Source organism: Erpetoichthys calabaricus, chromosome 3, assembly GCF_900747795.2.
Source record: "Erpetoichthys calabaricus chromosome 3, fErpCal1.3, whole genome shotgun sequence".
Lineage (NCBI taxonomy): Eukaryota > Metazoa > Chordata > Cladistia > Polypteriformes > Polypteridae > Erpetoichthys > Erpetoichthys calabaricus.
Window position 1 is genome coordinate 34,134,889 of NC_041396.2, and position 13,296 is coordinate 34,148,184.

Here is a 13,296-nt window from a genome sequence, read left to right on the forward strand (position 1 = left end):
CAGGGTGCCAACCCACCGCAGGACACATACAAACACACCCACACACCAAGCACACACTAGGGCCAATTTAGAATCACCAATCCACCTAACCTGCATGTCTTTGGACTGTGGGAGGAAACCGGAGCGCCCGGAGGAAACCCACGCAGACACGGGGAGAACATGCAAACTCCACGCAGGAAGGACCCGGGAAGCGAACCCAGGTCCCCAGATCTCCCAACTGCGAGGCAGCAGCACTACCCACTGCGCCACCGTGCCGCCCTAGAAGAAATTATGTTCTATTCAAATAAAGCAAACATTAATATGAGTTTAACTCAAAACTTTAACTTTCTAAAATTGGCTCTTACATTTCCGGCCCCTAATTGGCTATGCAGGAGCGGAGACAATTACTATACTTTACCTCAATATAAGCCAGTTAACTATTGTTTTCAAATTACTAACATTAACACTGCAAACAAACGCTTTAAAAATTTCATATTTCAAACATTGGCTGTTTCTTGAAGCAGGCACAGTTTGTTCACGGGTCTGTCCAGTGTGCTGGTTTTGGTCTGCACACAAACTCTTCTGACTGCACCTTTGGCATCTGGCATTGTCTTGATAACTCGACCCATTACTCAGGAATTGCGAGGTGTAGCTTTATCTACAATTAAAACAACGTCCCCTGGTTCAAAATTTCTTCTTGGTGCTAGCCATTTTTGAAGTTCTTGAAGTATTGGCAAATACTCTTTAGTCCATCTTTTCCAAAACAAATCAGCCATGTATTGAATTTGTTTCCAGCATCTTCTTGGGTATGGTTCATTTTCTGAAACGAGTTCAGGTGGTAATTTAGGTTTTGTCTTCAGTAACAACAAGTGATTGGGTGTGAGTGGTTCCAAATCATTTGGGTCATCCGATGTCTTTGTAAGGGGTCTGTTATTGAGTATTGATTCCACTCTACACATCATTGTAGGAAGGTTTTCATCATCTAGTGTTTGTTGGTTTAGTGTTGAATTTAAGATCTTTCTTATGCTCCTTATTTGTCTTTCCCACACTCCACCTTGATGAGAAGCTGGTGGTGGATTGAAAATCCATTTGATTTGTTCTTGCGTCATAGTGTCACTGATTTTTTTGTGTTCCAACTTTTTAATAGCTTCTCGTAGCTCTCTTTCTGCTCCTACAAAATTTGTTCCATTGTCTGAGCGTATGATTTTAACTTCTGGATCATCTTCAATGAGTGAATCATTTAGTTGATCTGGTCTTTTTGGCCACTCCTTTTCAGGCTTCAATAAAAAACTTGGACTTTGTGACCATGTGGTGCTTTTGAGAAAGTTTTCTATGCTTAGCCCCCTGGATGCTTGATCAGCCGAGTTAAGAGCAGATGTGACATATTTCCATTGTGAAGGCTGTGAATGATCTCTGATCACGGAGATTCTGTTGGCAACAAAGGTCTTGATCCGAGTGCTTTCATTTGAAATGTATTTTAGCACCGTGGTGATGTCAGTCCGAAATATAGATTCTTCTAAGGGCATTTGAAGCTCACCTTTAAGCATTTTGTCCATTTTAATTGCCACAACGGCTGCTGTCAGTTCCAATCTTGGAATCGTGACCTGTTTCAGTGGTGCAACTCTTGACTTGCCCATCAGGAATGAACAATGCTTTTTGCCCTCTTCGTTGGTTAAGACAAGGTAAGTGACAGTGCCATATCCATCTTCACTAGCATCTGCAAAATGGTGCATTTGTGCTGTCTTTATGGTTCTAAACCCAGTAGGTTTGAAGCATCTGTTCACTTTATAGTCTGTAAGTGACTGCAAATCCTCCATCCACTTTTTCCATTTCTGAATGTGTTTGACTTCTACTTCTTCATCCCACCCAAATTTATCTTTGCATAAGTCTCTTAGAATAAGCTTAGCTGGCACTAAGGCAGGTGCTAAAAAACCAAGTGGATCATAAACTGAGCTAACAACAGACAGAATACCACACCTTGTAGCAGGCTTGCTTTGTAACTTAATCTGAAACTTGAAACTGTCCATTTCTGTGCACCACTGGACACCTAGGGCACACTCTGTGGGAAGGAGACTGTGGTTCAAGTCTAAATCCTTTTGTTCATGAGCTCTGTCTTCTTCAGGAATAGACAATAAAACTTCTCTGTTGTTACTCACCCACTTAGTCAAGTGAAATCCCCCTTTTAGGCATAGAGCTTGGAGGTCCTTTGCCAGCTTTACAGCCTGTTCCTCTGTTGTGACTGACCTTAAGCAGTCATCCACATAGAAAGTTATTGAGAACGGTGTTAACAGCTTCCTCAGGAAATGTATCCCTGGCATCTTCTGCTGTTCTACGCAAAGCATAAGAAGCACAACTGAAGAAGTAGCACCAAAAAGATGTACTGTCATTTTGTATTCTTCAAGGTCTTTACTTAGATTACTTTCAGGCCACCATAAAAAACGTAAAAGATCAGTGTCTTTATCTGGTACTTCAACTTGATAGAACATTGACTTAATATCTGCCATTAGTGCTACTGGCTCCTTTCTGAATCTTGTAAGGACACCAATGAGTGTGTTAGTTAGGTCAGGGCCTTTTAATAATTGCTCATTAAGTGAGATTCCCTGGTAGGTGGCAGTGCAGTCAAAGACTACTCGAATTTTATTTTTCTTTGGATGATACACACCATGATGTGGGATGTACCACACTCTGCCTTTGTTGCAATTTAGGTTTTCTTTGGGTTCCTTAACAGCGTAACCCTTGTCTATAATGTTTTTCATGAAGACTTTATAGTCTCCGTGGAAACCTGAATTTTTGTTCATTTTTCTTTTGAGTCCAATAGCACGCTGTTCAGCAATACAGCGTTTGTTTGGCATTTTCAGTGTTTCATCCTTCAAAGGTAAATTTAAAGAGTAATGGCCACCTACCAGACTCGCAGATTCTGAGGCTATGCGCATGAACTTGATGTCCTCCTGTGACATCTCCTCCTTTTCTTCACAGCTGCGTTCTGGAAAATCTGTATTATACTGTTGCAGCAACATATCCTCAATCTCTGTTATTGACACATTATTGATTGAATGTTTGTGCATCTTACCACATTGTTTTGTGAGGTCATCTATCTTTTTGTATGGTCCACCAACTACCTATCCAAGTGCAGTCTTCATAGCATAGGGTCCACCTCCTTGGCTATATATGGTTCGTGACTCCTTGAAGATTTCTGGGTAGTTGATTCCTATTAAAAGATCAACTTCAGAGTCAATATAGTTAGACGTACCTCTTTAAGATATGCCCACTTATCAATATCTTCTTGTATTGGAATATTTTCTCTGTCCACTGGAATGAAGACCTGTGTAAAGACCTTTGGCAAATCAAAATATCTATTATCATTGAGACCACAGACTTGTAAATCTGATAAGACAGAACTTTGAGTTAGCATTTTTGAATCATCACCATAGTTATTCATAGTTTTGAGAAATACTTGAGTTCTCCTCCCTTGAAGGTTTAATTGTCTCTGGAGCCTTTCTGTGCAAATTGTTACTGTACTGCCTTGGTCTATATAAAGGCATATGTTTCTACATACCTTTCGCCTTTCTTAGATTTTACCTTTACAGGAACTACTTGCAGTGCACATTCTTCTCCGGCCCCAGTAAAGTTCCAGTCTCTGTTTCCTTGTCAGTAGATGTCGCCACACTAGCTGTAGATTTAGATGTTGCCCCGGAATCTTTTTTGATATGCAGGATGTCTGGGTGCTGAAAAGAACATGTCTGACATTTCATTCTTTCTTTACAATTCTTACCAAGATGCCCCTGTTTGAGACAGCGAAAACGTAAACCTTTAGATTTGCGTGCAATTCTTTGATTTTACTACATTCAGCAAAGATATGCTGCCCATTGCAGAATACACAAGGATTTTTAAATGCACAGTTATCATTAACAGTCTTTTCGACCAAAGTTTCTCTTGCCTCCTTTTCATCGACATCGGAAATACTTGTGGAAAAAATACTTCCCGATCTCTGTCCGTATTTATGAGGATACTTAGCTTTCTCAGTCTTTTCTTTTTTCTCTGTACAAGTGTCACCTTGTGAAAGCAAAGGGTCTAGAAGCATTTCAGCTTCGTCACGCAAATAATTAATTAGTTCAGGTATGCCAGGTCTTTTTTTACTGTCTCTTGTAAGCTTATATGCATACCTCATCCATTCGTTATTTAAAGAGGATGGAAATTTCTTACACACAACACGCACATTATTACTGTTATTAAATTCCCCACCGTTCCCTGAATCATTCATAGTGCTCATGCAGATTCAGAGGAAGTTAGCGTAATCTCTTAGAGCTTCCCCATCGTTTTGCTTTATTTGAAGCCATTTCAATGCTTTATTGAGGTATGTGTCTGCTACGAATAGCTCATTGCCATAATATCTTTCAAGCAATTTTCTAGCTTCTGAGTAGCCTTCATCTGGTGACATTCATGGGCAGCCTTTAATCATTTCTTGAGGCGAACCTCTGGTGTACTGGATCAAGTAATCTAATTTATCTTGTGAGTTTTGCTAATACAGCACCCACAGCATGATCAAAGGCTCTGATGAAATCTGCATAGTCAAGTGGGTCACCTGAAAATAAAGGAACCTGTCTATGTGGTACTTCACCTCGTGGCGCTGGGGTTGGTGCTGGTGCTGGAGGTGGAGTAGTAGCTCTGTTTTGTTGGGTTAACGATTTAGCCATTTCAGTAATTGCTTTCTGATATTTGGCTTGATTCTTCTGATATTCGGCTTGATTTCGAACTAATACATCTAGTATATCATTTCTGGAGCTTTGAGTGCCGGTTTGTGCACTAGTTGTGGGTTGTTCTTGCTTTTCTACTTTAGCTTTAAGTTCATGTAACATTTGTAGAATACTATCAAGTTCTGTGCGTTCAAGTGTGACTGTCGATGAGGGTGATGATGCCGCTGCAGAGCTTTTCTGGGCTAAAGAGTCACATTTAATTTCTAAAGCGCGCTTTAACTGCGGAGAAGTCTTTCGTGTCTTTGACTTTGAGCGATTCCGTTCTTGCAATTGCATCTCTTTGAATTGGTTAACTAGCTGATCATCAGATTTATGTGTTAACAGTCTATTTGCATCTTTCAGCCATAGCTTTGTAACATTAATAAATTCGTTCCAATTCTTAGAACTTTCGGCGAATGTCGTTTTCTGTTTCTTAATCACGCCTTGTTTACTCAACATTGATATTAGCCTTTGATTCAACTCTTCTATCTCACTGTGCGTTTCGCAAAAATTTTCAAGTCTTTTAGCTACTTCTAAATGATTTTCTGGAGTATCTTTAAGACTTTCTATTTCAGCTATAAGCACAGAAAGTTTATCTTTCCTCTGACTTATGTGTCCCTTAAGATCTCCGATAACATTTTCTGACTTTGAGTCTGTACTCAATTCACTACTAATTTCACTGGAATTATGCTTAGACATTGCCATGATAACAGCTCAAAGACTGACAGCTGGTTCTCGACAGCAACAAACGTCACAACAGGAACGTTCCAACAAAGCAGATATTTCAGTGAAATTAGTAGTGAATTGAGTACAGACTCGAAGTCAGAAAATGTTATCGGAGATCTTAAAGGACACATAAGTCCCAGTAAAGAGGGACTTGATAAACCCATTTTAAGTTTAGAAATGGGATAAGCATACAGTTTTCTGACCGTTTTGAAATGGTTCAGAAATTATAAGAAATTAATAACGATTTAAGTTGTAACAAGATTAAGCTCAGAACTACATTTTTCTTATTATAATTTTTTCCTTTTTTTTGCTATTTTAATTTTTTCTTCCTTTATTTTTGTGTGAACTGTTTTACTTTAAAATTTAACTAAACTTTTAAAAACGAAGATATTTTGTCTGTTGAATCATTTCTGCGCATCAGGCCTTTGCTGAATCCCATTTTTTGAGTTTGAGCTGTAGAATTTTAGAAACTTTGGGAAAACGCAGCTACAGTACTGCTCAACTAAAATGTCATGTAAAATTTATAACACATCACAAGGAGGAAAGATGTTGACATCACACAGTACCTCCTGTATGGTTTCACTTCAGCCTCTAAAGAGGGGAAGATATGAGGCTGAATTGTGAAGTGGAAGGAGGAAGGTTTGACGAGGCTCAATAAGATGTTTTTAGCAGTAAAGCTCGGGTTGGGCTGCCATGGAAGGAGAGACAAATACAAGAGAAGTGGTTTTCTAGCATTCAACACAAGCAGGTAATGACTGTGTCATTTTAAATGCTAACACAGCTCAGTTAGTACATCTCACACAACTTAAAGGGAGAGGGGTGTACATATTCTTTATTTCTTTTTACCTGTTGTCTTCTGTACAATCCTTACTTCTCTCCTGTTTGAACCTCAGTCCTTCATAAAATGTTCTTTCCTTCATTGTTTAAATTTCAGACTCTCGTGTCTTCTCTACCAAAAAAGATGTCAGTACACTAGATTTACAGGGAAGGAAATCGTTTTGGTACACATCGCCACCAGCAATCATTTAAGACGCCTGCAAACCATAGTACCAACTGTTGTTTTGTTCGACTTCAACCACTACAGGAAACAATCCCAAAATTAAAATGTTAATTCATTTCACTGCCTAAGCGTGCAGCCCATAAACAACATTTCTAAGTTAAAGTACAACATGATTTAATATTACAACCTTATTGTCTGGCTATGGCTAAGGAAAAAAAAAAAAAACGTACAATTGAAGAAAAACGCAAAAAGTAATTCTTAAGAAAGCAACATAAACAAATGAAAATACTAAACAAATCATTTTAATAGTAGTAATAAAAAATATTAAAAACAGTGCAAAAGACAACAAATATGGATAAACTTGCTTAATCTGAATAGTGAATGTGAATGCTTTTTTCCAGTTGGTATACTTGCTGTAGCACACAGACAATCCAATGAGGTGCTTATCAATGCACTGCTTCCACTTGATGCTGTCCACTGCTAAAAATGTACTTTCACATTAATAACTTGACCCAAAACTGGTCAAAATAATTTTTGTGCATAATAGAACAGCAGAACGTGCTCTGCCTATCATTAAATATAAAGATTGATTCTTCTTTACATTGTAATCTTAAAATGCAGTTCTCTGCAAATCAATCAGCTCATCTTCATATATGGCATTAGCAGCGCCAAACCCCCCAGTGGGCTGCAAAACATGTTTTACTGCAGTACTGATAAGATTTTCCTCTGCATGAATCAATCGAATCATTGGATTTAGATCATTGAAACAGCCAATAAATTCACTTGGAATTTAGATATTCTGATGTACTAAGCTATGTTGGGGAAAAAAAGTGCTGTGCAGCTAACCTGCTGAGACACACAAAGATGAGAAGATTAATAAAATGGCAAATTTACGTGTGTTTAAATGCTCTGTTTTTTTGTTGGTAAAATAAGCAACATCCATTTGCATGTGTTACCATGGGTATACTTGGTATCCTTGTGCACCCTCGGTTGAAGAAACTTTTGTGTTTCAGGGAGCAAATAAAATGCTACCTTTAGTTAACAATCACACTTCAGTGTATAGTGTCAGATTGTGATGGTGCATTTCACATTCTTTGAATAAAGACCTAAACTGGTGGTACTTTAGTGATTGCCGTCCCGTGTAATTTACAATTATAAGTGTTTGTTCTATTGTTGCCTTCAGATTTCCCTTTTTCAGTTTACAACACAATTATTTTTGATGAATTATGCAATGACATGCAAAAAGTTGGTTATGCCTACTTGTTTTTTAACACTATTACAAACCAACCATGAAAGGAGCACTATTGGTAGTAACCATCACCAGTTTTCTAAAATGAATTTTAATGCCCAATTCCTTAAAAAGTCCAAGATTGGCGAACAAACATCTTTTTGATTGGCATTTACTAAACTAATTTCACTCAATTTAAAAAAAAAAAATTTCACCTACACGATGAGCTGGGACATGTCTGATGAATCCATTGACTTATCACTGGCCAGGTGAAATGCTTAGATCTTTGATAAGTTTCTAATTAACGATACTAACCTAAATTGTTTTTCCTCTTCAATAAAATGTAACTAACTTACAGTTTTGATATTTGATAAATCATATCGTCTTTATGGCGTTGTGTAATATTTGCATATTTACACTGTACTCTGACAAACCAGATGCAGAGGTTTTGTTATCTGTTGCAAGCAAATGTTAATTCTTCTATCCATACTTTGTTAAAAATCCTCTGTTCATCTGAAATTTTGCATTTCACAATTTTCTTGCCTTCTTCCCCAGTAGCTGTGTAAACCTTTTGCATACTCAGGTTTGTAACTCTAGCAAGTAAAAAGTACCACGGCATAAACTGAAGAGACAATTGAATCTACTTGGTTTTGGGATGGATTTGAGCGTTGATGATTCATACACTTTAGTGCAGTTTTTACCACCAGCTCTTTGGTGGAACCATAAAAAATGTGTTGGGGCCACATGTGAGCCATAGGCCATGTGTTGAGTAGTGTGTACATAAATGTGTGTGTTGAAGCAAATAACTTTATAAAGAAAGTAGCAGAGAATTGAAATTGACTGGTGGCCAGTGAAGATAAACCAACAGAAGAGAACCATTAAGATAAGAAGTAAATTGTCCTATTGAATGACAGTAAAGTGTGACTAGTATTTAACCACAGTTAGTAAGAGAGCTTTGAATTGTGGTAATGTTTAAAAATTTGTAAAATCAGTCTTTTTACTGCAGCAGAAATCCTTGAATGTGTAGTGTTAAGTCGATATTTATTAGCTGCCTTTATAGTCTGATTTGTTTCAAGTGTATAAATGAAGTCTTCTCTAAAGTAACATTAAAAAAAATATACTCACACCCAGCCATCCTTCTTTGTATTTATTTTTAGAAGTTTCGACTACACTGAAGTATCCATCCTCTACAGATGATAGTAGCATTTCAGGTAAAAGATTCAGAGTTCTTAAATATTTTTATTTGCCAGCTTTTACTTTTCTAGATTATACTTATTTTGTACAGTTCTACAACTAATAGAAATGTTTATTTTTGGTGAAAAACAAAAAATATAAATCATTCCAATTAAAAGATTTTTGTGAAATATGTGCATGAATTAAAGTGCAACTTGCACTGTAATTAGAGACATTTTTGAAAGGCAAGAACTTGTTTATTGTCCATACACAGCTTTTAAAATTCCATTAATTAAGAAGTACTCTTATGGTTTATAGTTTTTGAAGACTGTGAGTTACCTACAGAGCAGCTACATTTATTTACAAACCCTAGCTTTCATTCATAAATCCTCTTTGACAATATTTTAATATTTTTGGAACACATGTTGCAGTGGAAAATTAATAGTAAAGGCTATCTTTATTTATATTGTGTTTTCATTATTTGGGTCATTGAATTGTGGGGTGGTTTCTTTCTTTGTCCAAAAGTAAAGGTTGTTATTTTTTAGGCAACACTCAATTTAGTGGTGTACAGTAAGTAGTTGTTAGGAAAATAAAGCCGACTTTTGTCTTTTCCAAAGCCTAGTAACCTTGTCCACTGTCCAATTTTTTAAATGAGGTTCTTGTATATGGATGACTGTAGCTGTATTTTTAAAGTCAGTAATATTATGTTTCTTTATTTATGAAGTAATGACTCATACTGAAGTGCTTTTTGTTTTGCAGAACATACTTGCTAGGGAGTAAATGATAAAATTTAAATTATGTGAAACAAGATTTTAAAACAAGTTTAAAATTCTCTTTTAGCTACACTCCACTTCTGTTTCATACCACCTGTAGCACTCCACGCCTTTTCACTTTGACTAGTTATGGAAATGCACATTAGTCTCACTGTGTTTTACTTGATTTTTCAGACTCCACGGTATATTCAACCACAATGGAAAATAACAATTTTATTAGAAATGAAGAGGCAGATGTGGCAGGTAATTTATTTTTTGCTGTCTTTTATTTTTCCAAATGTGTAGTGTCGCAGGTGCCTGGGGTGGGGACCCGCATACCACCTGTAGCACTCCACACCTTTTCACTTTGACTAGTTATGGAAATGCACATTAGTCTCACTGTGTTTTACTTGATTTTTCAGACTCCATGATGTATTCAACCACAATGGAAAATAACAATTTTATTAGAAATGAAGAGGCAGATGTGGCAGGTAATTTATTTTTTGCTGTCTTTTATTTTTCCAAATGTGTAGTGTCGCAGGTGGCTGGGGTGGGGACCCGGCCGGGATGCACCGGAAGACCGGAAGAGGGCTTACGCCTTTCCCAGACCACGTGGGGGTGACCGCCCTGGTAGCTATGGGGACTTTGAAGCTCAACCCTGTAGGGGCCCATGGTCACCGCCAGGGGGCACCCCAATGCCTTTGAAGCCCTGGACCTCAGCACTTCCTCCACACCCGGAAGTGCTGGGGGGAAGAGAAGTGGGGACACCTGGAGTGCTTCCGGATGCACAGCCAGCACTTCCGCCACACTGGGGAGTGCCGGTGGAAGATTGCTGGGAAGCACCTGGAGCACATCCGGGTGGCTATAAAAGGGGCCGCCTCCCTCCATTCGATGGCTGGAGTCGGGTGAGGAGAAGGATAGAGCTCGGGTGGAGAGGAGAAGAGGCGGCCTGAAGAAGATAAGGCATTCGAGGTTGGCCTGGACTTTTGGGGTATTTGGGGTTTGTGGTGCACTGTAAATATGTACAGTAAATGTGTGTTGGGTGATGACCCTTTCGTCATTGCTGGCAGAAATGCTAGTGTTCAATCCATCTTCTACACTACCTCTCTGATAACTATCAATTTCTCTGCTCTCATAATTTGAGAGTTTGTTCTTTTTTTATGGTTGGATTCCATAGTTGCGGTACCTCCATGCCGTATTTCTGTATTTCTTGGTTTAGTGTTGTTTCATGAATAAATGTTTAATTTATAATCTGGGTGGCTTGTTCAATATTTGAATCATTAATGCAGCACATAAACTGGATTAAACTACCGATTTTTGTGCTGTTCCATTTATTGAACCCCTATTCATTATGAAACAGTGCATGTTCAGTTGGGGTAACTGTAACTTACATGCAAAATGTCATGAACATCTACTCCGCTGTTTCGGAGTATTGCATGGTTTTTGTGGTGTTGGCCCTCCCATTATGACTCCTCAGTTAAATTTATGTAGCCTATATTTTAAGTTGCACAAATAATTGTAAATACAAAATATACACCCCATCCTGCAAGCATTTGTTTCGATTTAATCACTGAGATGGAATGTAGTTTTCACTGTAAATAAGGTGAAATATGAAAAGCCATGTGAGATACATTTCCGTCAGTTGAACTGTTTTGGGGTAAAAAGCATGTTTTTAGCTTTGCTCCTCCGCCTTCAAGTCTACATTATAAGTTATATCAACAGTAATATGCATGCAAAATTTCGTGAAGTTCAATTCAGCCATTTAGAAGTAATGCATTTTTTGCACCCATTTCTCACCGTTACAATCACCTTTTCCCTAGGAAGTTTTTGAAACGCCACGGATTTTAAACGGTGCCTGGATTTTAATTTGATTCAGCTTTAGTATACCAGAAAAATGTAATTTAGATCAGCTCATTTTGGAGTAATGAACAGTTTTTGGATTGCCCCTCATTACAACGCCCTCCCTGATTACATTTTTGAAGCATCATATAACCCTATATTTTATATTGGACCAATGGCAACTTTTTCAAAAATTTTATGTAAAAAAATGAAGCTAAAAAATTCAAAAGACAGTCAAAAGGTATAACAAGGTTTTTTTTTTTTTATGTACATTAAAATATTTTTGACAACCTAGTAATGGGAGCCATATAAAACTAATGTCATTATATGGTGAAACTAGCCAGCCCAATACAAATCAAAAATGAATGAAGAATACTGCATTTAAGTGACTCTGCCAGAAAAATACAACTCTCCAATTGGTTTTTCCAAATAGGAAAATTAAAATAACAAAAGGGGTTGAGGTGGCGCAGTGGTAGCGGTGCTGCCTCTCAGTAAGGAGACCTGGGTTCACTTCCTGGGTCTTCCTTGCGTGGAGTTTGCATGTTCTCCCCGTGTCTGCGTGGGTTTCTTCCGGGTACTCCGGTTTCCTCCCACAGTCCAAAGACACGCAGGTTAGGTGCATTGGTGATCCTAAATTGTCCCTAGTGTGCGATTGGTGTGTGTGTGTGTATGCTGCGGTGGGCTGGCGCCCTGCCCGGGGTTTGTTTCCTGCCTTGCACTCTGTGCTGGCTGGGATTGGCTCCAGCAGACCCCCACGACCCTGTGTTTGGATATAGCGGGTTGGACAATGACTGACAAAAGGAGTTGAAGGGCAATTCTAAAAAGTGGAAATCAAAATGAGATTTAACACATAAGCTAAAAATCCAAGTGAGGAGGAGCATGAAGGCCCAGGCATGGAAGAATTAATGCTTTTTATATCTTTGTTTTGTTTTAGAGCATGTTTATTCACCTGGTTTTGATTCACTACTTATTGTCGGGGTAACAGGTAAGTTTTAAGAGGCCATCTTCAGCAGAATGCAGGTACTCTCACTATATAAAAGGTTTTAGTTTTGGTGAAAGCCAGGCTATTCTTTTTCTGATAACTTTTGGTCCTTTATATGCGTAACATATGTGTCTTTGATACCATATTTTAAGGTGTCTTGTTACATATACTGTATAAGACTTTTTTAAAGGATTTTCCGTCTCGAGTTGAATTTATGAGATTTGGACTACGCTGTCTAGGTCCTGCAGCAAAAAATTAGGCATATTAGCTTACATATTACTTACATGGCACAATGTTTCCATCAGGTCTGCTGGACCATGCAAGGCCATTTTAATCAAGATGCATATTTTATGCTTTATGCATTTTTGCTGGCCATCTTTTGGAGAACATTACCAGTTTGTAATGAGATTGACTTGCAACCAGCTGTATAATGTTCGAGGCACAAAACAGAAAGGATAACTCAGGCAGGCATTACTTAAGGAAAAAACCCTCATGAGGGTGATGCATCATTTCAGGAGTAAACATTGACTTGTTAAGAGAAGCTTTAGTGAAGCCAAACTAGTTTTATTTTTCAACATAACCCCCCAAAATGTACACATTTGATATTATGTTCACAACACTTTTCTGTTCCTCACAAATCAAATTTGTATCTTGCTTGTTCAACCACTCTTCTGTAGCTGACTTAACATTTGCAACATTAACATGTTACATTCCACAGAGGAAATCCTTCAGGTTGAGGAAAAGGTGATAGTCAGATGGGTCCAGGTCTGGTGAACAGGGTGGGTGTGGCATCTTCTCAAATCCATAGTTTCACAGAGCGGCCAATATAGCTGATGCAGTGTTAGCTGGGCCATTGATGTAAGCCAGAAAGGGACTGAGAGCTT

At 38.2% G+C, this 13,296-nt stretch overlaps 2 protein-coding genes across 4 annotated transcripts in view; both read left to right on the forward strand.

Moving 5' to 3' along the window:
- The window catches only part of LOC114647906 (C4b-binding protein alpha chain-like), a 522,597-nt gene that overhangs the window by 243,912 nt on the left and 265,389 nt on the right, over window positions 1-13,296 (forward strand). The gene's annotated exons all lie outside the window — the stretch shown is intronic.
- The window catches only part of LOC114647908 (CUB and sushi domain-containing protein 1-like), a 65,815-nt gene that overhangs the window by 46,719 nt on the left and 5,800 nt on the right, over window positions 1-13,296 (forward strand). The window contains exons 7-10 of one of the 3 annotated variants that reach the window (XM_028796613.2): window positions 8,824-8,877; window positions 9,787-9,855; window positions 10,014-10,082; window positions 12,365-12,415. In XM_028796613.2, coding sequence (XP_028652446.2) covers window positions 8,824-8,877; window positions 9,787-9,855; window positions 10,014-10,082; window positions 12,365-12,415 — 243 coding nt within the window. The remainder of the gene's footprint in view (window positions 1-8,823; window positions 8,878-9,786; window positions 9,856-10,013; window positions 10,083-12,364; window positions 12,416-13,296) is intronic. The other 2 variants (XM_028796614.2, XM_051924824.1) reach the window with 2 other exon arrangements.